Source organism: Rattus norvegicus, chromosome 4, assembly GCF_021556685.1.
Source record: "Rattus norvegicus strain SHRSP/BbbUtx chromosome 4, alternate assembly SHRSP_T2T, whole genome shotgun sequence".
NCBI lineage: Eukaryota > Metazoa > Chordata > Mammalia > Rodentia > Muridae > Rattus > Rattus norvegicus.
The window spans coordinates 66,442,911-66,470,492 of record NC_141537.1 but is presented as its reverse complement, the minus strand read 5'-3'; the positions used below and the strand labels follow the sequence as shown (position 1 = coordinate 66,470,492).

General features: G+C 44.6%; 1 protein-coding gene across 7 annotated transcripts in view; it reads left to right on the top strand.

Moving 5' to 3' along the window:
- The window catches only part of Dgki (diacylglycerol kinase, iota), a 452,769-nt gene that overhangs the window by 178,040 nt on the left and 247,147 nt on the right, over positions 1–27,582 (top strand). For all 7 annotated transcript variants that reach the window (XM_087659331.1, NM_198782.2, XM_087659334.1 and 4 more), the window contains 2 exon segments: positions 21,354–21,428; positions 22,680–22,736. In XM_087659331.1, coding sequence (XP_087515457.1) covers positions 21,354–21,428; positions 22,680–22,736 — 132 coding nt within the window.

Below are 27,582 nucleotides of genomic sequence, written 5' to 3'. Positions count from 1 at the left end.
TCGAGAGGTAGATAGATGTTGTAGACCGCAAAGCTGAAGGTACAGGGTAATTCAAATTCTTGGATGATGAATCCCCTGGTTCTGGTTGTGGAGCTACAGTGTTTGGTATTTGCCATGCTGGGTTTGGTCTTGCTTTGGTACTCATTACGCCCACATTCCTTTTATTTCTTGGAATGGGAAGTGCATATTTTGTGCTTTCGTATGTTGGAAGTGTGTAATTTGTAGTTAGGGTTTCATGATGAACCAGCATGACCTAAAAGCTAGTTGGGGAGGAAAGGGTTTATTTGACTTACACTTCCATATTACTGTTCATCATTAAAGGAAGTCAGGACAAGAACTCAAATAGGGCAGAAACCTGGAGGCAACAGCTGATGCAGAGGCCATGGAGGGGTGCTACTTACTGACTTGCTCCCCGTAGCTTGCTCAGCGTGCTTTCTTATATAACCCAGGACCACTCGCCCAGGGATAGTGCCACTCACTATGGGCTGGGCCATCCCCCATCAATTGCTAATTGAGAAAGTTTCCTACAGGCTCACCCACAGCCCCATCCTTTGGAAGCATCTTCTCAATTGAGGTTTCCTCCTTTCAGATAACTCTGGCTTCTGTTCGGTTGACGTAAGACTAGCCAGCACAGCAGCAGAGTTGAAATTAAGAGGTTACCTTTAGTTTCAAAAGAGATTCTGGACCGTTAAACAGTATTGAGACTGTTAAAGACCAAGGATATGTTCAAGTTGGACTAAATGCATGTTGTTTTACGTTATGTCCATGAGCCTGTTAGGGACAAGGGTGGAATGCTTGCCGTTTGAATGAGAAATGTTCTATATTAGCTCATGGTTTTGAACAGCCAGTCTCTAGTGGGTGGTGCTGTCTGGGGAGGTTCTGGAACGTTCAGGACATGGAAGCTTACTGGAGGAAGCATGTCACTGAGGACAGGCTTTGAGAGTTTACAGCCTCCCCATGTCCGGTTCACTTTCTCTGCTCCCTGTGTGTGGTGTGGCCTCTTAGCTTTCTGCTCTGGCCACCAACTGCCATGTCCCCAACTGTTGCTATGGTATCTTCCTCTGGGCCTCAGTCCTTTCTTCTCAGTTTCCTTGGGTCATGACAGGTGTTTTTTGTTTGTTTGTCTTTGTTTTGTTGCTGTTTGTTTGTTTTTGTTTTTTTTTGTTTCTATCACAGGAGCAGAAAGCAACTGATACAGTAAGAACTATATAATTTTTACTTTTGTTCTTTTAAAGTCCTGTCTCCCAGGCCAGATCTGCCTCATGAGAGTCTTCGGTGCCTCATATAGAGTAGGCAGATCGTCCACTGTCAGGGTAGAGAGCTGCTTGTAAACTTCGTACAGAGATCCAGACCAGTCAGGTAGACTGCCTTCTGCACCTGGCAAATGGTAGCAGGTAGTGCACCCATCTGTGTGCTCCTGCAGGGTACACTGATGTGCTCGTGGCCAGAACTGCTTGGTCATGAGCTTATTTTGAAATTATGATACTAGATAATAATCCATTAGAATAGGTTCATCCTAGAGGAGGGTACACAGTAATCCTATAAGAACACACACACACACACACACACACACACACACACACACACACACAGAGAGAGAGAGAGAGAGACAGACAGACAGACAGACAGACAGAGACAGAGAGACAGAGACATAGAGAGACAGAGAGAGAGACAGAGAGGTGACTGACACTAGAGGCAGATGCTCGACTGATACAGCTACAAGCCCAGAATAATGAGGCCCATAAGCTGCTGGCAGAAACTTAGAGAGAAGCACAGAAGCTTCCTCTTCAGAAGGGCCTTCACCTAGGTTGACACCTTGATTTTTTTGTACTCTTACCTCCATGACTCTGAGAGCAAACATTTGTGTGGTTTTGTCACCAAGATTGTGGCACTCAGGGCATGGCTCGAAAATGAACAGTGCAGCCATCTTGTGAGCTGTGTTAGCTTGTCTAGCTAGCTAGACACCACCTCTACCATGGGTGCTCATTAAGAAAGATGACTTTGGCACTCTTGAGGATCTAGGTGGAGGGGGATGTGGTTTCGGAGCGAGTAGGCTCATAGGCGGGTAGCTGTGAGCTGCGGGGAGAGAGAGGAGGTAGATGGTTAGGTGACCGAGCATGCGTAGGTTGAGTGAGAAGGGAAAGGAACTGTCAGACTTCAGAACTCTCTTACCAGATATATCTTCTCTAATTTTAGACGTGCGTATGTCACCTTGCTTCTGTGGGGTGGCTAATGGCTGCTGTTTCCTTCCTTTGTTCTTTCCTAATGTGTAAGATTTGGTGGAAAGGGATAAGTCATGTGACACCCTACCTTCATTCTCAGCTATCTCCATTGTTCCTTATAATTTGACAAATGTAGTCTTATTGGGGAAGCTGCGTTTTGGAGGCTTTGTGACACAAGATTGGCTGAGAGATTACGACACACGGATCTATGTGCCAAAAGAACTGGATGAAAACCCAAGACCTGCCTGGCTTCTCCGAGTCTTGGCTTCCTCTTTGAAACAGTGGTGACTGCCTGTTTCGTGAGAATCATGAAATGACAGTCAATTAACAAATGGCCATGATCTCCCATCTCCCTCTTTTCCTGCCATTCCTACTCGTAATTTCAGGCTATTGGCTGGAATAAGATAGTTAGGTATTTTGTCCGACGCTGTTTTTTTTTTTTTTTTAAACAAGGTCTACTGTTGAGGAGAAATCTGTGTTGACCTCCCCTGGGACTGTGACACCTTCTTTGTGCTTCTACTTACACGCGCACATGCAGTGTGTGTGTGTGTGTGTGTGTGTGTGTGTGTGTGTGTGTGTGAAGGTGTCTTTTGGGGAGTGTCAGAAGCCTCTCATTTCAGACATGAGGTACTATGACATCTGCCCACAGGGATGGCCTTGAATTCTTTTTTTTTTTTTATTAACTTGAGTATTTCTTATATACATTTCGAGTGTTATTCCCTTTCCCAGTTTCCGGGCAAACATCCCCCTCCCCCCTCCCCTTTCTTATCGGTGTTCCCCTCCCCACCCTCCCCCCATTGTCCCCCTCCCCCCAACAGTCTAGTTCACTGGGGGTTCAGTCTTAGCAGGACCCAGGGCTTCCCCTTCCACTGGTGCTCTTACTAGGATATTCATTGCTACCTATGAGGTCAGAGTCCAGGGTCAGTCCATGTATAGTCTTTAGGTAGTGGCTTAGTCCCTGGAAGCTCTGGTTGCTTGGCATTGTTGTACATATGGGGTCTCGAGCCCCTTCAAGCTCTTCCAGTTCTTTCTCTGATTCCTTCAACGGGGGTCCTATTCTCAGTTCAGTGGTTTGCTGCTGGTATTCGCCTCTGAATTTGCTGTATTCTGGCTGTGTCTCTCAGGAGCGATCTACATCCGGCTCCTGTCGGTCTGCACTTCTTTGCTTCATCCATTTTGTCTAATTGGATGGCTGTATATGTATGGGCCACATGTGGGGCAGACTCTGAATGGGTGTTCCTTCAGTCTCTGTTTTAATCTTTGCCTCTCTCTTCCCTGCCAAGGGTATTCTTGTTCCCCTTTTAAAGAAGGAGTGAACCATTCACATTTTGATCATCTGTCTTGAGTTTCATTTGTTCTAGGCATTTAGGGTAATTCAAGCATTTGGGCTAATAGCCACTTATCAGTGAGTGCATACCATGTATGTCTTTCTGTGTTTGGATTAGCTCACTCAGGATGATATTTTCCAGTTCCAGCCATTTGCCTACGAATTTCATAAAGTCGTTGTTTTTGATAGCTGAGTAATATTCCATTGTGTAGATGTACCACATTTTCTGTATCCATTCCTCTGTTGAAGGGCATCTGGGTTCTTTCCAGCTTCTGGCTATTATAAATAAGGCTGCAATGAACATAGTGGAGCACGTGTCTTTTTTATATGTTGGGGCATCTTTTGGGTATATGCCCAAGAGAGGTATAGCTGGATCCTCAGGCAGTTCAATGTCCAATTTTCTGAGGATCCTCCAGACTGATTTCCAGAATGGTTGTACCAGTTTGCAATCCCACCAACAATGGAGAAGTGTTCCTCTTTCACCACATCCTCGCCAGCATCTGTTGTCCCCTGAGTTTTTGATCTCAGCCATTCTCACTGGTGTGAGGTGAAATCTCAGGGTTGTTTTGATTTGCATTTCCCTTATGACTAAAGATGTTGAACATTTCTTTAGGTGTTTCTCCGCCATTCGGCATTCCTCAGCTGTGAATTCTTTGTTTAGCTCTGAGCCCCATTTTTTAATAGGGTTATTTGTTTCCCTGTGGTCTAACTTCTTGAGTTCTTTGTATATTTTGGATATAAGGCCTCTATCTGTTGTAGGATTGGTAAATGGCCTTGAATTCTTGAAATAGACTTGGATGAAGCATGCAAGGGCAGCTACCATCTGGCGTATATGAAGAAAACTTTTTCTGGTGATTAAAATATACAATGAGAGGTCTGGGCTGATATCTTGGTTGGTAGAAGGCTGGCCGTACAAGCAAGGGGACCTGAGTTTAATCCTTAGAACTCATGTAAAAAGAAAAGAAATTGGATGTAGTAGATGCACTTACAGTCTTAGCAACCAGATGGAGGGTTAGAAACAAGCAGATTCCTCCAGGTTGCTGGCCTGTCAGTCTCTCCTAATCACTGAGCCCTGGGTCTCAGTGCAAGACCCAAGGCTCAAAAACCAAGATGGATGGCTTCTGATGAGTGACACATGAATCTGGCCTCCAAATGTGTGTAACACACACACACACACACACACACACACACACACACACACACTCACATGCAAACTCATGTGAGAGAGACAATGATCATAAACCCAGTTCTGCCTACTTCATCTCAAACAGAATGCTCCTGCTATATGTCTATTCCTGTTCGTTACCAGTAGAAAGAATGAGAGACTCAAGGCCTAGCATGTGTTGCTAGGGACTGTCCTTCTAGCTATTTATTCAGGTATGGCAGGTGTTCATCCCTGAGGAACCCACACTGTTCCGGGAGCAGAGCAAGCCTCATCTGCATGTGATCTGATCTGGGACCTGCACACAAAGACTGGGGAGTCCAGCCTGGCAGATTGATGATCCACACGCAGGTGGTGGCAGCTTGGCTGTAGTGGGTGCAGGCTGTTAGCCTGGGGAGTCATGTGTTTGTATGGCAGGAGTGTCCGGGAGGCAAAGCCAGCTTTCAGAATTGTTTGGGTGCCAGTCTGAAGCTGATTCAGTCAGGGATGGAAAAGCCTGCTGTCTACCAGAGGCCGCTCCTCTATCAGGATACTGAGGGGCTAATGAATCAAGATGACTCAGGGTGCAGAGCCAGAAGCAACAATGGTCTACAGAATGATTTTTTTATAGTCAGACTCTCTACTGCTGACTACCTTTGGCAGTGGGTATGTGTGGAAAAAGGAAGTGGAGTCTTCCATGAAGGGCATTCCCTTTGTGTGTCTGGTGGATGATGGCCGGAGAAGTCAATGGATCACCTGTATGTTTTGAGTAGCACAGGGGTGGTCCATCCATAGTGGCTGTTAAAAACCGTTACTGTCACAGCACTCCTGATGAGTGCTACAATTGAGATTTGTATAGAATACTTCCCCATGTATGCTTCTGATCAGCCGATGTCCCACAGGAGAGGCTGTTACGGGGTAAGTGGGGTGCGAAGTCTGGGGATCATTAAGAGTTAGATACTTAGATGACCTGGATTAGTAGTTGCGCCGTCCATTCGCACAGTTCATTTCCCTACCAAATCATATTCTAGAGAGCACGAAAGTCACATGCAGAAGTAAAAGGGGAATGTTGTTTGCATAAATGGCCCTGCTTATATAAAACACTAAACACCTTTGCTACATTCATCTGCCTTAGGAAGCTCAAAGCTGCTTTTGCTTTGAGGGGAGGGAGGAATACGGGACCCTTTGTTGGTATCTCACGAGATCTTAGTGTTCAGCAAAAAAATCACTTGACCCCATGATGCTTCGTAGTTTTCCCTGAGTTCCTGCTCATCTCTGATCCATAACAGCAACCCTGCAGGATGGTCATCGGAGGCAGCTCTCGGACACTGAAAAACAAAAGGACAAACTGCATCCCAACCCCCTTAGCTTCTGACTTTTTCTTCTGGTTTTATTTGTGCAGCTATTTTATCTTTACATCAAGCATTTATGTTAATCACAATGTGTGTGCATGTGTGGGTGTCTGTGTGTGCACGAGAGTATGAACCTCAGAGTAGCTGTCGTCTGCAATGACAACTTTAGATTGAGGCTATGTTTGCATTTGTATGTGGCTTTGTGTTTTATGAAGCAGTTCTGTTATTGTTTGATATTACATAACCCCTTCTCTTAATGATAAAGAAAACTTGTCTCTAACTCAGTGTGTGTCTACAAGTCACCCAGGCAAGGCCCACGGGTATAGAGTTGCTCTCCCCCCTTTTATCAGAGTTTCTTCATGCCAGTGCCCAGAGCAGTAGTAAAACATGAGTGTCTGTTTTAATGCCATCAAGTATAAAAATAAACTTCTTTGATGGAGTTTGAGAGATATACCAGTTATATAGGTATAAAGATAAAAACTTAGAGGGTAGTTTGTTACTGTGCTATTTAGCAAAACAATAATACTAGGACCTATGACTTAGCCAGCCACCATTTTCGCCTCAGTTAATAGTACCAGGCATGGGTTCCACCTAGATGGCGATTAACACAGAGAGCCACAACTAGTCAGCATGCAAAGAATAATAGACTGTGGAGTGCTCGGCTCTAAAGGGGACATCTGTGTCACATCCCTTCCTACCAAAGCTCAGAGATCATTGTAGAGGGAGAGAAAGATCGTACGACAGAGGAAGTAGATATCTGTAGCATGGACGTGGCAATTCAGTTGCCCATGAAGTCACAGTGGCTGGGGCTGCATGAACATGACTTGTACAAGATCAAGCCAACCAAACTCCCAGCATGGATGAGGGAGGGGCTCATGAAGCCCTATGGTTTTAGGAAGCTCAAAGCTGCTGCTTCGTTGAGGGAGGGAGGATTACGGGACCCTTTGGCAGCTGTTGGCAAGTAATGGCTTCTTGGGGATTCTTCTTCAGAGATGTGGTCTTGGAGAGGGTCCAGTAGGTGTTTCTCTACCATGCAATCACATTCAGTGCTAAATGGACTCAGACTGTGTGTGTGTGTGTGTGTGTGTGTGTGTGTGTGTGTGTGTTATTTAAGAAATCGCATGAAATTGGGAGGGAAAAGGACTGGGAAAGATGGAGGGGGGAATCGGGGTGGATTTGATTCAAGCACATTATATACATGAATATTAAATAAAATGATAAAAAATACTCTTGTTCTGAGACACTCAATTTTGTTACAATATTTGGATCTTCTGTTACTTAAAATTGTTACCTGCCTCTGAAGTTGTTTCTGTCTGTGTATGTTGGGGAGAAATTCATGTGTGTGCTTGGGCACAGTTGCATGTGTAGAGGCCATAGGTCAACACTGGGTCTTTCTTTATTGCTCTTTTAATTTCCACCATAATTTTGAAGTTGAGTCTCCTATTGAGCCTGATGCTTGCCATTTTGTCTATACTGGCTGACTAGTGGGATCCCAGGATCAGCTTTTCTCCTAGACAGTTCTGGGGAGAGACAAGTCGCACCACACCTGGCTTTTATGTGGGTTCTGGGGAACACTATTCAGATCCTCAGGATTATACAGGAATTACTTTACCCATTGAGCTGTCTTCCCCATCTCTTATCTCTGTTTTATAGCAACATTTTTACTATTGTTAGTCCTGCCCCTTAGGCCAGGATGGAAATTATTTTAAACATGAGGAAATGGAAAAGTGTGCCTTGATGTCTTCATTTTAGAGGAGGAGGGTGCCATTCAGGTGGGTGAATGGAATGACCTGGCTTTGAATCTAGGCTCTGAGATCTCCAGGCTCTCGGTAACATCTGCTATTGTTTTCATCGACTTTAAGCCTGAGTTTCACATCTGGACAGTATGCTTGACCTGCAACTGGCTTCTTATATTTCCCTTAATAAGATAGTGTGGACAGCTTTATGTCAAAGCCATTAATGGTACATAGGAAGAGTCACTGAATTCTTTCCTCCTTGAGTGGTGTATCTCAAAGACATTGTCCCCCCAAATATACCTCAAGTGGCTCTGAGACACCAAACCTATAGGAAGAGTAACCCATGAGTAGTGATCTAGAGGCACATGTAATGTTCACTGAAGGAACTTGAGGTCAGGCTCATTCGTGGTGAAGTAACCGACCCTTCCAAAGTCATGCTGTCCTTTGACTCAGCGTCTTCTCTAGTCTACCCACCTTTCTGTTGTGTTTAAACAGCCATCTGTCCCTCCCGTCACTCATTTGTGTGTTTCCACTGTTAGACCCTTTTGTTAATTTTATATTCTTGGCTCCTCAACACTGAGACCAAGTGCCTTCACTGCATAGGTTCCCAGTGAGCTCCAGGGAACGAATGAGTGGGGCAATCGTTGAAAGACATGCACACACAGACACTTGTCACTAGGTCAGCTCTGACACTTCTGACATTTAAATGTCACCACATGTATAAGTTGTGATGTCTGAATTCCTGCCTTATCTTTAAGGCTCTTGAGAGAGAGGTTTTACAGTCACTGTTGATTCGTTGACCAGTGCTCTGCCTACCAAAATCCATTTTACCTGATCTTGGGAATTATGGACTGCTTTTCATCATTGTCTTAGAGTTGGTCACAGTGTGGTTGCTAAAAGCTCATCTAGAGAACAGAATAAATGAACCAATTTTATCAAGTGGTATATATTTGTCCTTATCTTTCTTGGTTCCCCAATTGACCACTGGCAAATAAATTTTAAAACCTAACCCGGTGGCAGGCAGTGGACTTACTACTGCTTAGTCCTTACCTAGTTCTTCTTGGGCCAGCTGCCTAATCCCACAGCTACTGTAAAGTGACCGAAAGGGAGCTGTACTTATAGTGCACCTACTGCATACATCACACTGCCAGGCTTCTAATAAGCCTCTGTTTGTGCCAGTGATGCCCTCATTCAAACTCGTATAGGCAGCTTTATGTATTGGGGAACAGTGTTGCTAGTTGGTGATATGGTTTAATGTAGCCCATGGCTTTGATATTGATCTGTTGGAGCTAGATTAGGCAGAAGCCACTGTCTTTATTATGTCACTAATAGCTTAGAATGTGGGAGGTAGCAGTTCAGGGGTAGCTTCTTTGCCACAACTTGATGTGGTTTCTTCTCTCTCTCTCTCTCTCTCTCTCTCTCTCTGTCTCTCTCTGTCTCTCCTCTCTCTCTCTCCCTCCATCCCTCCCTCTCTGTCTCTTCTCTCTCTCCCTCCCTCCCTCTCTCCCCCTCCCTCCCTCCTTTTCTGTCTCTCTCTCCCTCCCTCCCTCTCTTTCCCTCCCTCCTCCTCTCTCTCCTCTCTCTCCCTCCCTCCCTCTCTCCCTCCCTCCCTTCTTTTCTGTCTCTCCCTCCCTCCCTCTCTCTCCTTCCCTCCTTCTGTCTCTCTGTCTCTCTCTCTCCCTCCCTCCCTCTCTGTCTCTTCTCTCTCTCCCTCCTTCCCTCCTTCTCTGTCTCTCTCTGTCTCTCTCTCTTTCCCTCCCTCCCACCCTCTCTGTCTCTTCTCTCTCTCCCTCCCTCTCTCTCCCTCCTTCTCTGTCTCTTTCTGTCTCTCCCTCCCTCCCTCCCTCCCTCTTCTCTCTCTCTCTCTCTCTCTCTCTCTCTCTCTCTCTTTCTCCTCTCTCTCAGACAGAAATTCTCTGTATATTCCTAGCTTTCTTGGAATTAACTATGTAGACCATGCTAGCCTTGAACTTAGAGATCCTAATGCCTCTGCCTCCAGAGTGCTGAGAAGGCATATGTCACCACTGCCTGGATTGACATGCTTTTTTCTTTTTCAACAGACATGGTAATACACATTAAAGCAGATACCTCTAAATAGGGGTTGGAAACTTTCACTTTTGTTTCTACAAAGTAAGCTGATAAATGTGTATAACAAGGAAAATGGCGCAAATGATGCTTAATTCATTCAAGGATCGCAGTTTAAGCATATATATATGTGTATATATATGTATATATATGTATATATATAATATCAAGCCTTAATTCTCTGCTGTGTCTCACCCTGGAGAGTGAGAAAGCCATTGAGATGACCTCAGGATACCATTTCCCATTAACTTTTCAACCTTATGACTTCTGTAATACATGCAGCCATTATCAATCATATCTGTGTGCTTAAATTGTGTGTGTGTGTGTGTGTGTGTGTGTGTGTGTGTGTTTACAGCTTCTGTCAGTCCTACTTATTGGTGTCTGCAATTTGTAATCATATGCATATATGTCTGTATGTAAACACAATTTTATACATATATTATCAATTCGTTCAATTCACTCTAAGCTATGTGGCAGCTTTGTTCTGTAAGCTAAATCAAGCTTTCAGTAAAGCATACAGCTCTAACATAGAAGAGTCACATGAGCAGTGGTGGCAGCAAAAGTTTGCCTATGACAAAGTTTTTAATTAGTGACTGTCCATTGATGCATAGAGAAGCAAGTATAAAAAAGAAAGAAAAGACCCGCAAATCCAAAGCTGTAAGGGAGGCACAAGAGCAGAGAGCAACGGCATCCAGAAACTAACAGTAACAGTGGTCGTGAAATACAATGAGATGTTATTGTCTTGGGTAAGACAAGAGGTAGGAAGAGGATTCAAATATCAACACAATGCTGGCAATTTCTCTGAGTCACTGGGCTGACATCCTTTTCTTTGTGTCACAGCTGTGCCAGAGGAGGACAGAAACCTAGGACCAGTCAGAGAAGGGGAACAGAGAGCAACAGCGTAGTGTCTTCATCTCCATCTCAGATCCCTCTGTGTGTTGATACCACTTTATTTGGCTGTGACAGCTCATGCACAGTTATAGGGCCATTCTCCACACTGCTCACAAGGAACACTCACAAGTCTCCATTCGTTGCACATCTCAATAACGAGACTTAAATTTTAGGAAAGGAGTTGACAAAAGGGGCAGAGGTACGCAGTAGTCACTCAACTGCATTCCACAAAAAGGAGTTCTGGGATACATGGTGTAGCTTTCTGGTAAAGTCCCTCAGGGAGACCTTGTACTACGGTCTGTCCTGTTAAATGTTAGGAATATTCTTTGAAAAAAAAAGTGTCAGGCAAGTTCGTCATTGCATGAACGTCAAAAAATGTGCTTTTGCAAGCATGCAGTATAGGCTGCTGCACATAACAGTTCCACAAGGTGTATATATGAGGTCTGCTACTGGCAGAAACATTCCTCACTCTGTGAAGTACATATAAGCCTTTCACTACGAAAAATATTAAATTTGCTAACATGAATCGATTTCAGAGAGTGGGCATTGCAATATAAGAGCACGCTGTTGAGGTGTGCCTCCATGTTTCTCCATCCCAGAGAAGAGGAACCCTCCACTGTTCTCCTGGTATGATATGGAGGAAGACAGGGTTGGATGCTAACCAACCATTAGGAATCTCTGGTGCTTACCAAATTGCTTCCTGGGTGGGTCCTGGTTGGTTACTTCCCAGGGAGAACCTTACTATTCTTACAGTCAACTAGTTCACAAAATCCACAGCCTCCATTGGCTTTCTCATCTAAGATCTGCTTCCTTGTCTTCTTTTCAGTTGAGAGCAGTGAGATATACTGGCTGCTACAGGATGCATGTTTTATTGGTGTGCAAACAATGCCGGGATAGTGCTTTTCTTCATCCTTTCTGTGTATCTCTTAGGAGGCATGTGCTATCTGCCCTTCTGTGCACCAGCTCAGGTGGGGGTCCTGGCTTAGCTCAAGATCTCTGTGCATACCTGAGGCTACTCAGCAGACATGCCTCTGGGAACGCAAGCACTTCACAAGCAGGATGCTTTGGCTGACATTCCTCGGAACAAAACACAGGGCTGAAAGTGCACACTAAATGGGTTTTATTATAGTACTCCAAGGCATTTCAACCAGAGCCCAGGAGGAAACTCTTAAATGTGCACAGTCAATCAGGTGAACGGCATAGCAGAGCTGACCAAGGCTTGAGCTGAGACCATCCTGGACTACAGATTGTTCTATTGAAAAACAGGGTGAGAGTGTGAGAGGTTAGAGCTATCCTTCCCAGAGACCTGGGTTCTACTGGAAAGAACTGTTCTCAGTCACTGTCGTGCTTTTGGCCCAACATTTTCTCCTAAAGCTTGTGTTACAGATTTGGCCTCCCAGCACGTGACTGTACAGGGAGGTGGTACAGCCTTTTGGAAATGGTTCTAATGGAAGGAGTGTGAGTCTCTGGGCACTTGCCTCTGAAGAATCTCGGTCCCTCTGTGTCTCCTTCTGTTTCCAGCAGCCACCTTTGCCACATATACCTGCAATGATACACTGTGGCCCAAAGGCCTGAAGACTGCAAAGCCTGAAGTCACGAGTCAAGAGAAACCTCCCTGTTTATTAAGTTGACTATCCAGAGTATTTTTTCACAGAGACAGAGCTGATCAACGAAGTCTTGCTTCCCCCCACTCCCCCCTGCGCTTTGCTTTTCTCTCCCATCACCATCACTCTAGATCAGCTCCTCACTGCAGTCTTGGTGGTTTATTCTCATTAAGATATAAAGACAACATCTTAACTATAATCTAATGACCCCCAGACAGTCTGGTCTGCCATTGATGCTTGGACTCATGACCGTTGAATGTGCTCTGATAACCAACGCTGGTGCCCTGGCCACTCCTCAAACATCTCCCCATGTCCTTGTGCCTCTGAGCTTCTCTTCACACTTGCTCTTCCCCAACACTGAGGTTATTCGACCCCTCTCCCCACCACACACCTAGCCACCAACCCTTGTCTCTGAGAACACATGGAAATGGCCACCTGTGAGCCCAGACTGCTCTATACCCGGAACAATACTAAAATCAGTTTAGGAGACGACAGTACCTCTTAAACAGCAAGATTTGAGGTCTTCCCCTACTGGAATGTGTTAAAGTTTCCAAATGCATGTCTTTTAAGACCGAAATCAAGACTTCACTCTCTTTGGGATTGTTCTCGCAGAATCAGCCTCTGAGCCCCTTCTCTCTTCTGTGTGACTGTTTTATTATCTGAACCATTTCTTTAATTCTGCCATATTCTATGTCACTATATCTCAAGTTCTTCTCCAGTATAATATCAGCTTTCCCAGAAGATGGAGGTTCCCTTCTCTTTACGGCTTGCATAGTCCTTACACTGCATGTGTACAGGATGCTGGTTACGGTGATCTGTTTGCAAAAGTCGGTACTCAACAGGTTGTTACTTCTGTAGGACACATCAGGCCATCATAGTTACCAATAACTGGCACAAAGGGATTCAGTTACATTTTTATAATTAATACGTGGCCTGAGGGATTTGGTGCACCTGTCTAAGTCTCCACCCACTATCCCGTTGTCCATGTTGCCCTTTCTCTTAGATATTCTGAAGTATTTTAGGTATCATTTAGCATTTATGGTATTTGGTAGAGCTGTCTCTGAGGGACATTACCCTCATAGCCTCCTATGAGAGGTCTGCCCAATAGGGTTGCTGTTCATAGTGATGATGGACGAAGGCCTCTTCTTTAGCATGGCCAGCAGGACTCAAGATGAGTGCTTGCCATTTCTAACCCAGCACCAGTCTCCTGCAGTCAAACTTCTAGGGCAACCTGAGTTGCTATCTGAGTCACAGACTCATGAGGACATGTGCTCCTTTATCTGAGGTCATGAGGTCCCGTTGTCACACAAAGACTTGGTGATGGCCTGTGCTCCTCTCATAAGAGTATGCTGGAATTGCAGCCGACACCTTCCTGGCTGACTTTTCTAAAATGGTCTGTACTGTGTGAGTAGAAAAGAAGAGACACCATGAATGATGGTAGAAGTTCAGCTCGGGCTCTCAAGCCACAAAAATGGGACTCTCAAGCCACAAAAATGGGACTCTCAGGTAATGTCAATCCTCATTTTTCCCAATGCCAATTTGCAGATTGCATCCCAGGCTCCCCAGAGAGGCAGGACCTGCCAAGTTTGCTTGTCATTTCTTCTAATTAGACTTTAAAATAAATCAAAAAATTTCATTTACCTTGAATTATACAGCCACAAAGTTCTGTCAGCGTTGCCCAGAGTTGCTGTTTTCCCCTGAAGGATACCATAGTCCTGACATTCTAAAGGCTTTATTAATCCTCCTCAAGCCTCTGTCTAAAGAGGAAAAGAAGATCAGGCCAGCCTTGTGGGAGTATGAGCTTTCCTTTCCATCCTCCCACCGGGGCTACCACTGCTAGGCTTCGGGGTCTTTGGGGTGGAGCATGGGAGCCACTTTAGCTGCTTGGCTGGTTTGCTGTTTCCTCTTTGGTTCCTGGCACTCCCTCAGTTTCTGGTCCAAGAAGGCCAAGGGGACCAGTCATCTGGTAGGCAAATCTCCCCCTGCCACTATCTTCCTCCTTCCTCCCGCCACTGCCACCAGCAGCCTCCTTAACCTCTTTTTTTTCCCAGTCAGGCTCAATAGATCTTAATAGTGTCCTAAATACCTCTCCCAGCTCCTGGTACCATGGCTTCCTGTTTAAAGCTTTTTCCCTGGCCCAGCACCTCTTTCTCTCTGAAGCCTCTTCACATCCTCAAAAGCAGGGGTCAGTAGAAGTAGCTATTTCCTCATTGTATACCTGTCCAGGTGTCCTAGGAACCCTCAGAGGAGGCTGGTGACCAGGACCCCTGATCCTGCTAAGGCAGGGAAAGCGTTGCCATGGAGTCCCTTCAGCTGCTCTCTCCACTTGTGTTAGAGATGGGCGAGGGCAGCTTGATTTAGTTCTTAAGACTCCTGTCGGCCTGTAGTCAGTGTGCAGCAGAACACGTTCCACTGTTAAGGAGAAAGAAGGCTTACTGGGAAAGGGGCAGCTCATCTCGTGACGCTTACTTCTTGAGTTCAAACTTGAGGTTGTTGAGAGTGATGAACTTTATTTTGGTTATCTTGGGCAGGAAGAAAGTGACAATCCATTCATAAACACTATGCCTATCAAGCAGAGCCACCAGTCCATTCATAAACACTATGCCTATCAAACAGAGCCACCAGTCCATTCATAAACGCTATGCTAATCCATTCATAAACACTGTGCCTATCAAACAGAGCCATCAAATCCCCAGCCATGTTCCTTCACTTCCCATTCTGTTTCCATTTACCCCTCCCCTCTTCTCTTCAGTTCTGTTTTGTGTTTCCACCCTCCCCTTCCTTCCCTTTCCCTCTCCATTCTTCCTTTCCTGTTCTTACTTTCTTCCCTCTGTCTCCCCTCCCTTCCTTTCTCTTCTTACAAAACTCTATGAACTACCAGCTGATATTCATTGTAACTTACTAGAAATTCTATCTCTTACTCAAAGGAGGGAAAAATAACCTTTGGGGGATGATATATATATATATATATATATATATATATATATGTATGTATATACACACACACATACACACACACACACACACACACACACACACACACACACACACACAGACAAGAGAATTATAACCAAGAGACATGGTTAAGTGGGATAGGGTTGCAGTTAAACGCTGTATGAGATAGTGGTACGCATGTACCCGTGTCTGGTTATGAGGAAAGTCCATCCATGCACTAGTGTCTGGTTCTGATCCAGTCTGTCCCTGGAGGCCCCGGCTACAGAGGTTCATGCAGCTTTATTCCTGACTTGAGGAGACCTGCAGTTTGGTGGGCAGTTCTGCCTACACTGAGTAGCAACAGAGCTTGCTGCATGGGAACAGATAGTGTCGAGCCAGCACTTGTCATGTGTCTTCTCTTCCAGTCCGTCTGCTATGTTCCCCACCCCTGCCCTAAAGCACAGCACTGTTGTTTAGCTGTGTTCTGATAGGCTTTCATCAGTGAGATACACTGGGCTGTGAACCACACAATTGCTCTCATAACATTTGTTACCATTGTTAAAGCATCCAGGACACCTGCCCCCCATGCTTGCAGGCTACTCTGCTTATTTAGAATAGCAACGAGGATGGAACCGGGATCTTTATTGAGAGCACTGATGTCTAGTGCAGCAAGTCCAGAGAGCTTTTAAACTCACCGACGAACACACATCAATACGTCCTTTGTAATTTTACTTCTTAAAACGTGTTTAGTGTCTTAGACAGTCTTCAGTGTTATGTTCTGTAACCAACGACTCTCAATATAAAAAGATAAACAAACAACCGTTTACATGCTTTGTTAATTATTTATACTTGATCCATTTGACCATTTCTCAGACTGAAAGAAACATTGGCTAATTTTTTTTTGGGGGGCTGGTGAAATGCATTTGGCATGTATCTAGATTCCAACATGCAGTGTACTCATTCTGTATTTCCTGTTGTATTCGTAATTATGTGTTGCTGTGATGAACATGCCTTACAGAAGTAAGGGAGGAAAGGTTTCAAAATGTTTTTAGTCCATCAGTGAAGTGGCACAGTCTGCGGTGGCAGGAGTCAGTGTTTGTGGCTTGGTCACACAGTGGTAGACCAAGGAGGCACAAAAAGCAGATGTAAGCCCGAGGTGGACTCAAAGGCCTCACCCTCAGAGACTCAATTCTACCAGCCAGGTCCTACCTTGTAAATGCTCCACAGCCTTAGGGGTAGTGCCACAAAGTGTAGGCCGGGAGGTCAGTGCATGAGCTGAGCAGCAGTACAGAAACCATGTTTCTATGTTCTGTTTAAATCTTCAAAACAAAGAAGTTCGATGTAACTAAGAATAAGTTCTGTTTTGAGCAGCATCTGCCCAGACACTTGGTATTCAGCTGTAGTCAAGTGAGTTTCAACAATCCAGACACCAACCCCAGACACGTTGTGCTCTGGCTGGATGTGTGAAGCATTCTGCTGAAGGCCTGTGTACTGCGTGAGCTTTTCAGGTGCTTTTGAGGAGGAGTTGGATTCTGTGTGGAGTGATTGCTGAATGGACTGCTGGCAGTTAGGGCTCAGTCGGAGGGAGCAGATTTTAGGGGCCATGCATTTAAAGAGTAGATCCTGTCTCTTCCCCTCTCTCTGTTTCCGGGCTGCTGTGAGGTGAACAACTAACTGTGCTCCAGCAAGCCTCTCCACCATGACACTCTACTTCAACAAATGAGATGGGAAGAAAGCCCTGAAACCTTGAGCCAACATAAAATTTTCCTCATTTAAACGGTTTCTCTTGGGTATTTGTCTGGAACAGTCTAACATGTAAACCAAGAAGTTATTACTTAGCATGTTGGATCCACTGAAATAGCTACTACCAATGGAGGAAATAGAACCATGTTCTTTGTATTTACTACTGTGGAAAAGACCTTGGGCTGTCATTGAGGACTTGCCTAGCTTTGGATATGATTATTTTATGAGGCAGGGCCTTCTAGAGGAGCAGAACCAATAGAGCATGCGTGTGTGTGTGTGTGTGTGTGTGTGTGTGTGTGTGTGTGTGTTACTAAACTGGCTTATGTGGTAGGGGCTGGGTAGCCTGATATTGGTTACCTGGATGCTGTACCCAATAGCTATACAGTTTACAATGCAGAGACACCCTGGATAGTCTCTGTGTGGTCTATGTAAGGCCAATGAGGCAAGAATCTGAAGTCAAAAGAGAATGGTGGCAGCAGCTCAGGACAGGTTTATTGAGGAAGAAAAAGATGCTGGCAGGCAGGCGGGTAGGAGGAAGGTCTGGCAACCCTGCTTTTGCCTCAGTCTGCCCAAGCAAGGTGCTACCCACCGTTGATCGTACGTCAGTTCATTCTGTCTGTAATGCATCTCACAAACACACCCAAAGGTGCATCTCCCAGGCTTATTCCCAATCCCATTAAGATACTGAAGAGCAATTACCAAGGTTGCAAACATCGATTACCTGACTTTCCGGAATGAAAGCTGTTTAGAAGCTGGCACTGAGGAAACTGCACCTGAGCAGTGGTTTGCAGGGGTGAGGCCGGAGGGTAAGGCAGAGGGACTTACCTCTGTCGTCCTCTGTAGTACGGAAAGCTATGCACTGGTCACGAACGGAGTACAGATTATGATATGCATGGGTATTCTACATCAAAAGATCCAGAAGCATGCAGTGTACTTTAAGAAGATATTTTAAAATTCAGTATTATTTACATAAAATCCACTTTAGGACTTTAGCACTTTATTTCATATGTTATCGTCCATAGACCTTTATGCTTGAATTATCAAGATGAATGATGTTAGTGTATTTACACAACCCAGAATGCCACGGATATATATTATGCACTTGTGAACCAGTATCCCTTGTTCTAGAAATGAGTTTGACTCCACCTTCTGACCTGAAAATCAAGGAGAGGGGGAAGGTGTGCATTCTGGTTTCAGTGCTTGGACACACCTTTCAGGGCCCAGCTAGTGTTCTTCCTCTTATCTACATATTACTGGAGAAATAGGGGTTTCTTTGTATGGGCTCTTCATCTCATTAATAAAAGAATTTAGAAATGAAATTGGAAGAAAGCCAGAGGATGATTTTATTGGAATTTATGAGAGTGAGCAACAGGACAAGCAAGCTGTAAACCTTGAGGAGGGAGATAGAGAAGAGGGAGAGAGAAAACCATAACTTTGGGTACAAGAAAGCCAGCCTGTTTTGCAATGGAGGTCATCAAGTAGTTGCATGGTGGAAGGAATGTGGGATTTTAGAAAAAACAAACCTAGAGTGTTAGAGAAGGCATATTTATGCCTCTGGACAGAAAGCCAAGGAAAAGTTCCAGTTTTAGAGCAAATGAAAGTTCACAGGGTAGGTGGTGCCTGGTGTGCTAAGCAGCTGTGTAGGAGGTGGGGCTTCTGAGAGGTCTTTCATCTCATTAAAGGGATAATTATTCCTCCCATCTCCTTAACATGTCTTCAGATGAATCTTTTCCTGAGAGCTGGACTCATGGCCATGTGATTGACAGACCCAGTTTGTGTAACTCTTAACAGAAGAGACAAGAATCTTCAGTGTTCTATCCTTCAAACAGACCAGAAAGTCAAGTCACCACCAAGAGCCAGGGATAAAACTCAGACACCGTTCTTTCGACCATGAGATACTAGCTTCCACTTAAGAAGCCTCAACCAAGCCTAGTATTCTCTGTGTTTTATCAGGCTTAGCTTAGAGACTGAGGAGGCACAGTTGTCATGTTTCTTGGGTTCAAGACAGACAATGAGGGAGGAGTCCAAACTCCAGATGTCTCAGGAGCCTGTTAATCTCCTGCCATGCACAATGCCTTCTTAGAATTCCTGGTGCTCCATGGACTAAATAAAAAGACTAGGGACGATAGCATTTGGGGATAGGGCTGATTGATGAGGATGCTTTCCAGGCACATGCTGGAAATCCATCCTAATGTTTGCTCATTTCGAGTAGCATTGCCCAGCATGTGTGCAGTGTAGTGGGTACATGGTGGGACCTAAACAATTATCAACTCCAGTTTCCTTAGCTTCACGGTAACTCTCGTTAGCAGCATGACTCAACTGTCACATGCACTCTCCATGGGTGGTGCTCATGCAGAGATCTGACCAGGATACTGATAGGAAAGAGCAGGAGAGCAAGGGCTATTTGTTTATGAGCACTCTAGTTATGAAAACTTGCAGTCAAACTTTACTATCGCTGCTGCCGTTTTATGACTACTGCCATTGCTGTGATTCTTCAGTTTCATATTCAGGTTGTGTGTGTTCTTCTTCCTCCTCCCCCTTCCTCATCCTCTTCCTCCCTCACCCTCCTTCTGCCTTTGGTTGTAGAGCAAGACACTTTGAGTAATATCCTTAGGTCTCTTAGTTTTCCTTATCTTTTGTTATTTGAAAAATTAGTTGATTGCCAAACATACTCATTGTTCTACATGATGTTAGGAAGACCAAAGCCAAGAGGGGGTCACACATTAAGGGTTCACAGACACCCAAGTGTCATTGCTGCCCTGTTCTATGCACCTGAGAGTTAGCTGGTGACTCGATTATCAGTGGTGTCCACAGAGACTGATGTCCAGGGTTGGACGATGGGTCCACAGAGGAAACAAAAGGTGACAGTTTCTTTCCTTCTGCCTCCCCCACCCAGCATCCAGGGCTGTCTGTCCCTCCAGGGCCCTGTCTCGTCAGCAGTGTTAGGTGTGCTTCTCTCCTGCCTCCCCCACTGCCCTTCCTCAGGGAGGCCAGCCATCAGTCACAGGTCGCCAACAGTTTACACTGACTCCTTCCAAATTCATGAGCCCTCTCAGCCTTTCCCATCTGGGTTCTCTGGTCATCTCTTGTTATTATGAGTTTCTGTACTGAAAATATGTTTGGTGTCTCAGGTAATATTTAGTGTATTAATGTATATGTATACATGTGTATAGTACTAGGCTCAAAACAGCTGCGTCTTAGCATGAAAAGTAACAAGTAGCCTATGAAGTGATTTGTTAGTTGTGCGATTCCAATTTATCACCCGAGGGAAGGAAACACTGGTTTGAAGAAAAGTCTGTTGAGAAAAGTAAATGTTTACAGTATTTAGAAAGTTTAAGGTCCTTACACACCACATGCTGTGTTTGCTGCTGTGCTGGTTGCTACCATAGAACAGAATCATCTAGGCAGCTCTTCCTTGAGCTCTTCCATGTAGAGGCCTCTCTCTGCGCATCTCTAGGTGATGCTGGCAGGAATGACATCAGGAGTCCTCTCTGTGCTTGCACCATGTTCGGGGTTTAACTGTTGGATCAAGATATACCCCAGAAATCTTTTCACTGTGAATTTAAACATGTGCCCAAGATCACCAAGGCTAAATTTTATGATGTGTAGGAACCAGACACATTGGATGTGCTGTGCCCTAATTGGACAGGTCACTGGCTGTGTGTGGGTTTTCTTATCTGTGAGACAGGGATAGATAAGGGCTGTCCCTACCTCATAAGACTGTAACAGTTAAGTGAATGACTGTCTGTGATGTGCCCATTAGGGCTCAGAGCAAGACTTGTATTCTTACCAGTTGTTTCCTGGGTGTGAATCCAGACTTGTAATCTCACTCCTGAAGATTTGGGTAGAAACCCAAATAGCCCAGAATAGATTTGTACCTAGAACAGAAGCTTAAAGCGACCAGCCATTGAGATGCTACCTCTGAGAGTAAGGATGAAAATTTGTACGTAAGGCGTGAGAATACTGACTCTGTCCCTTAAGGGTGAAACTGGGATGCGAAACATGTGAAAAACTTAGAAAACTTGAGGGCAGTGCTCTCGTTATTCAAGTGTAACACTTAAAACTGGTGTAACAGGATAAAGACCTTGGTTTATGTTATAAGCCCTCTTTGTAACAGGCACTGTTGCTTTATTGGGAAGAAGCTGTCTAAGCCACTGCTGTGGGTAGTTAGCCTGCCGTATTTAGGGGGTTAAAATGTGCTTAGTAACAGAAGTATTTACAATTTTACTTGATTTAAGGAGTCACGTGTTAATTCCAGGGAAGTCTCCAGAACAGCTTGCTAACATTTTTTTCCTATATTTTGAATTCAATGTTGTAGAAATCCGCTCTCAGGAGGAAGTGTGCTGTCTGCAAAATTGTGGTCCACACCGCCTGCATTGAGCAACTAGAGAAGGTAAGAGATCGCCACCTGCTGACGACTGTGTTCACATCAGTGACTTGCCGAGATCTGGTGTCAATTTCTAACTTTCTTCAAAACAAAAACAAAAATTGTGGGTTCAGTATGGCTATCAGAATAACAATGGAGAGACAATACATGAAGGTCATTCTTTTCCTCAGTTTAATTTGATACTATGTTGTGTTGAACTTTGGGAAAGGTTGTCATGCACCAACTCTTCCACAAGATGTTTCCTCTAAAGCAGAGGAAACGAAAAGATTGCAATAAGCTTTTTAAGATCATAGCTTCCATATGTTCCTGTGCGTTCACACCTTCCTAAAGTAGTTCTAAGGGAGGGCTCGCCAAGCCAGCTGAAAGCAGCTCCCAGCCTCTGCTGCAGACCGCACAGGCAGTGATTTTGCCTGCACAGCACGAAGTGTGTGGCTGAGCTGGGAGTGGCATCCCAAGGGTGGTGTCTTGTCTCCAGAAGTGGATTCTGAATAGTCTCTTCATTTACCATCTGGGGGAAGGGAAGAGCTCTGATAGTTGCTTGATGCTCTCATTTATAATTCTCACTCTGTGTCCAGGCGAGACTCTTCATGGTGTCTGTATTCTTGTTCTGCCCTTGGCAATCACAGTGGGACTGTTTTAGCTTGGTACAATATTTGCTTAGCTCCACCAGCACCTCCAGCCCTGCTGTCAACGTATATCTCACAGCCATGCCTAACACTCGGAATATGTTTTTTCTCGTCTCCACTCTATTTCACTTCATACAGGAACAAAAGAGGCCACGAGGACACCTCCCATCCACAAAGCAAGGCAGTGCTGAGTCCTTTTGCAGGGAATATCTGTGCATGTGTTTGAATGGTTATCACACAGTTAGAATTTCTCAGGTTTATGCTTTCTACTAAAACAAAACAAAACAAAACAACAACAACAACAAAAACAACTCTCCCTAATAGGTTCATTTTTCAGATTCAAGGGCTACGGATGTTTTTATTTAAAGTTAGATTTCCCTGATGAGAATGCAGGCATGCAGGGTGGAAGGTGTGAAATTGCTTGCCACCTCTGCCAATCATCTAGTGAGATGCTTTGGGAGAGTAGGAGTACGCTAGAACAGACTCCTTATTCTCCGTAGGCGTGGTTTTATAGCTTTGATGTCTACCGCTATTGGTTGTTTTTTTTTTTTTTTTTAGGGGGGGTCTCAGGTAGTTCTATTCAACCTGATGCACATCACTAACATAACATATTTTTCTTTTCAAATGGCAGATTAATTTCAGATGTAAACCTACATTTCGGGAAGGAGGCTCCAGATCGCCAAGAGAAGTGAGTTTTGTGAGTTGTTTCAAAGAGCACTTTTGAGCTCTCCTAGGTACACCAAGTCTCCCAGGGATTCACCTAGGATTGACAAACGAGGTCTGTCTCCTTTCATCATACAGCAGTTTTTTCTTAATGTACCTATAATACAAAGAGTCTCCAAGACCCTTCGTTATACTGTACATTATCCTGTGAGTTTGGGAACCAGAGTCTTTGTGCATGAAATGGAAATGTAGGGTCGAAGGAATGTGGAGCTCAAGGTGTAAGGAAACAAGGTCCTGTCCCTGGGGTTTGTACAATTTCTCTTCTGGCACGGATCCAAGCTATTCTCGGGGTGAGGGGCAGCGCAGTTGTTGGTTATCCATGTTCCTGCTGCAGTTGGGCTGCTGATTTCAGAACCAGCCTTAGTGCTGTGGACCCAGGGCACATCTATCTCTGCCTCTCCTACTATTTTCATTTGTGAGGTAATACTCACATAGGAGGAAGTTAAGTTCAGTCCTCATAGCATCACCTTATAGTTGGGTTGTGAAGACAGACTCTAATGGGAAACCGTTTGTTTGGTAATGGGAGTGTGAGGGAAGGAGCTAGCATGCAGGTAGGATTGCTTTCTTTACTTTTCTGTGGAGGAGACAGCTACCAAGTTCAGAGAAAGAAAGGGGAATTGCACCCCCCCACACCTGGGTATTATTCTAGGCAGTCTAGAACTAGGGCCCAAATTGTACTCTGTAGTCCATAAAACAAATGCTTTCAAGCTGCAGGATCCCTCCTCCTTAGAAGACAATGTGGTGTGCCTGGCGCTGTCCACTGTCTCCCAAGTACTGTCAACTTATATTTCCTCAATACCCAAGTTAATAAAGATGAAAAAAAAAGAATAAGATTTCCTGGTTAACATGCTTCCTTCAGTTTATTTACATTCCCAGAGAGACAAGTTTCAGTTCTGCTTATAGATTTACCCCTTGGAAATCTTCCCAGCCAGTGTAGTCCTTAAATCAGCCCCATGTAACAAGGAGGCAGGGAGGAGAGAGGGAGGGGGGAGGGAGGGAGGAAGTTGGTTAGATAAAGGAATTCCTGGGAGATGTGGGCACTGACTGAATCTTTCAGGACTTATCTAAGGGCAAAGGATGAGATACAGGGCGACAATCATTTAGACAGAAGCAGCAGCAGCACAGAAGCACAGGTGAGATCTTAGTAAGATGCATGACTTGGGAGAAGAGTTAGAGCTAAGACAATGACAGTCCTTGGAAGCCAGATTGGACGTCATAAGGGGTTTATGGGTGTGTATTGCACTATTTAAGTAGAATGTATTATGCTGCCTACAGTGTGGATGGAACTTCATGTAGTTCAGGGTTGATACTATTGGGGACACAGAGACAACTTGAACCACTCTTGCCATAGGTTAAGAAATAATTGCATCTGAGCTGAGAGAAACATGCTTGGGCGAGATGAGTTTACAGGTGTAAAATTGGCAGGAATTAGTAAAGGATGAACTGTGGGCATGAGGGGGAGTATTCCTTACAACAAATCAAGCTTCCGTTGAGCAAAGCAGATTCATTTTTGGAAGGAGGTGATTTGAGGACGAGTCTGATTTGAGGATGCATTTGTGAGGTGGTCGCAGAATGTTTGATCACCTTGTGAACCCCATGATTTGTGGACTGGTTGTGGTGTGGCTCAACCCTAGTACACACCTTTAATCCAAAGATCTTTTTATAAACAGGATTAAATGAAGGCCACAGTTGGTTTAGAGGCAGAGCAAGCAACGATTTGAGAGGGAAAGAATGTAAGAAAACCCAGGAAAGAGAAAGGAGAGTTTTCAGTTGGAGGGTATTTAAGACAGTGTGGGAGGTGGGGAGGCTTTTTCCTGTGGGGACATCAACGGAGTAGGAAAGTCAGCTGGGTACTTTCTGCTAGCAGTTTTTACCCCAGCATCTGCCTCCTGAGCCTTCATTGGTAAAACTGAATGCCCGGGATTTTTGTTTTTAAAACAACAAGAGGTGATGAGTTTAGTTGCAGAAGCATCAGGTTTGAGGTCTCCTGTTTGCCTAGTAGTTGGAGTAGTAGTAGATGGAGTTGCCTAGTAGATATCTATGTGGGAATATGAGTTTGGACCTTACCATAACAATGTCCAGCACGTACAGAGACTGAGTAGTGCTCTGAGACTAGAAAATTGCATGGAGTGAGGGTAGCAATGTCTGAGAACAGAGAGAATCACAACAATTTGAAACATAGTGAAGAGAAAGACTTTGTAGAGGCCAGACAAGGTGGTGAGCACTTGTGACACCAGATACTGCCTTAGTTAGGGTTTTATTGCTGTGAACAGACACCATGGCAAGTCTTATAAAGGACAACATTTAGTTGTGTTTGACTTAGACGTTCAGAGGTTCAGTCCATTATTGTCAAGGTGGGAGCATGGCAGCATCTAGGCAGGCATAGTGCAGGAGGAGCTGAGAGTTTTACATCTTCATCTGAAGGCTACTAGCAGGCTATTGACTTCTAGGCACTAGGATGAGGGTCTTACGCCCACGCCCACAGTGACACACCTACTGCAACAAGGCTCCACCTCCTGATAGTGCCACTCCCTGGGCCAAGCATATACAAACTACCACAAATACTCAAGAGACTGAGCTAGGATTCCTGGCGTCTAAGACTTTGAGGCTAGTCTGGACAGTATGTGAGATGATGTCTCAAAAACTAAAAGGGAGAAAAAAGAGCAATGTTTTATGGTAATGAAAATAAGAGGGTTGGGAAACAGCAGGGGAGGAGGGATGGGAAGGGTGGGAGGTGGTAATGGTGGGAAAGGAGAATGTCACCCTCTCATCAGTTGCTTTCTCCCACTGTTGGTCCAATGTGTCTACAACAGGTGGGGGAAGGATAGTAAGTGGCATTGTTGACCTATCTTTGGTGGGCCCTGCTGAGTGGCAGTGCTGGCTGCAAGGTCACTCATGAGCAGTCCTAATGGAGATGCTTTCCCTAGGAAAGTTTAAGGGACGGGGGTGTGTTCTTGAGATGGAGGTACTGAATTTCTGATGGAGGGATGTGTATCTGTCTGCCATTGCTTTCCTGGCCTTCTCTCTGCATCTTTTGCTCTGCCTCTCTCTCAGTTACAACCATACGTAAAGTGTCTCTAATGCAAGCCTCGAAAAGTTTCTGCTGATTGTATGGCTTCTTTTCTCTTGAAAACTGGACTTTCATTGAGAGTCCAGTCAAGGACTTGGTCTCTATCCCTTTCCTGCCCTGTCTAGATGATTCCCACCAGCAAATGTGTGCTGTCGTAGTTTCCAGATGAAAGAAAAAAACATTAGTACATCTTACCTGCCAACTGTGTTCTCCTGCCCCTCTGGTGTTCAGTTCTCTGTTCATAACTAAGCTCCTCTTATCTTCATGCATCATTTTTACTATGTCATCTTCTAGCACATTCACGTGCTCTTGTTTAATCTCTGTCCAGTACATTTTTGAAACTGTGTCTGTCAATATTGCTAATAATCATATAAGATCCAGTAGGTCTTTTCTATGCCTATCCAAACTTACAAACCTGCTCAGAACATTCACACAATCCATTCTCCTTCAGGGCCTCCCCTCTGACACAGGGGGCTCTCTTTCATCTCTTTCAGGCCTTTCCCTTCCTTGGCTATTTCAGTTGGCCTCCAGTGACTCTCCCCCAGCCTCTTCATCTCTGCAGGGCCCCCTCGTCTTAGTGCTTGTCTGCATTCTCTGCCCTCTGCCATTAGGAGAGCTGACAACTCCTGCCCTTATATTTATTTCCAGTTTACATTTCTTGAGATTCCACTTGACATGTCCATTTAACATGGTCATCTGAATACAATAGGTCAAGACTCAAACTATTATGACCATAAAACTACCCCCGTCTGTTTTCACCTTATAAAATAAGCTGTCCAGTTGCACACACTGGGTCAGGCTCATATTGATTCTTGCTCTTGGGGCCTCTCAACTTTGAATTCATTTGTCAGTTCAGTTTTATTTACAAATGTATTTCGGATCCATCCATTTACTTGCATATCTGCTGTCAGACACTTTGACTAAGTTGTGGATCTTTCCTTCCAAGGCCACTTCAGCAGTTCTCCATGACTTCCCAGTTGCTCCTCCAACTTACTCAGGATTTAAAAGGCATGGTCCTTTTTTTTTGGTTTTTATTTTTGTTTTTTAACTAAAATTTAGACCAGGACCTTTCCCATCAGTTTCTATAGCATCCAGGTATGAAAGATCTGTGTATTATGACCATTCATATGTCTCAGCCCTTTTCTAGCTGCCAAAGAGACATTCTGTAAGTTCCAGAGGCATGTGACAAGGTTTCCCCACTCTTGAATACTTAGTTTTTTTACGGCAATATTCAAGATATCTTAGCCTCTTCTTAAAACATTTTTGAACTCAAATGTCATATGCTCAGAGGTTGTCCTAGTTAGTCCTGTGTGCTGTAACTAAATACCATAGACTGTTTCATTATTATTAAAGAGACTTTTTTTTTAAACAAAATGAATTTAGTGTCTGGGAAGTCTAAGATGGTGTGGTGTTGATGAGAACACCCTTGCAGGGTTCAGAATGTAGCCTTTTAATATCCTTTTGTGGGTCCCCATCATAAGCTGCTAATCCTGTTGAGGAGGGCTCCATACTCCTGACCTAAGTATGTGGCAAAGGTCTCTTCTCCTGGTTTGATTTCTGGGTTTAGAATGTCACCTCATGGATATTTCGGGGTAACTCATCAACCCATTGCAGAGCTCTTCATTGTTGACCCCTATAAAGATGGAGCTTATCCATTTTTGCTAAATAACCTGTGCTGTTGATTCAGGTCATGCTCTGTGTCCTCATTATTTATTCCCATCACCACTGGCTTGTCTGACAG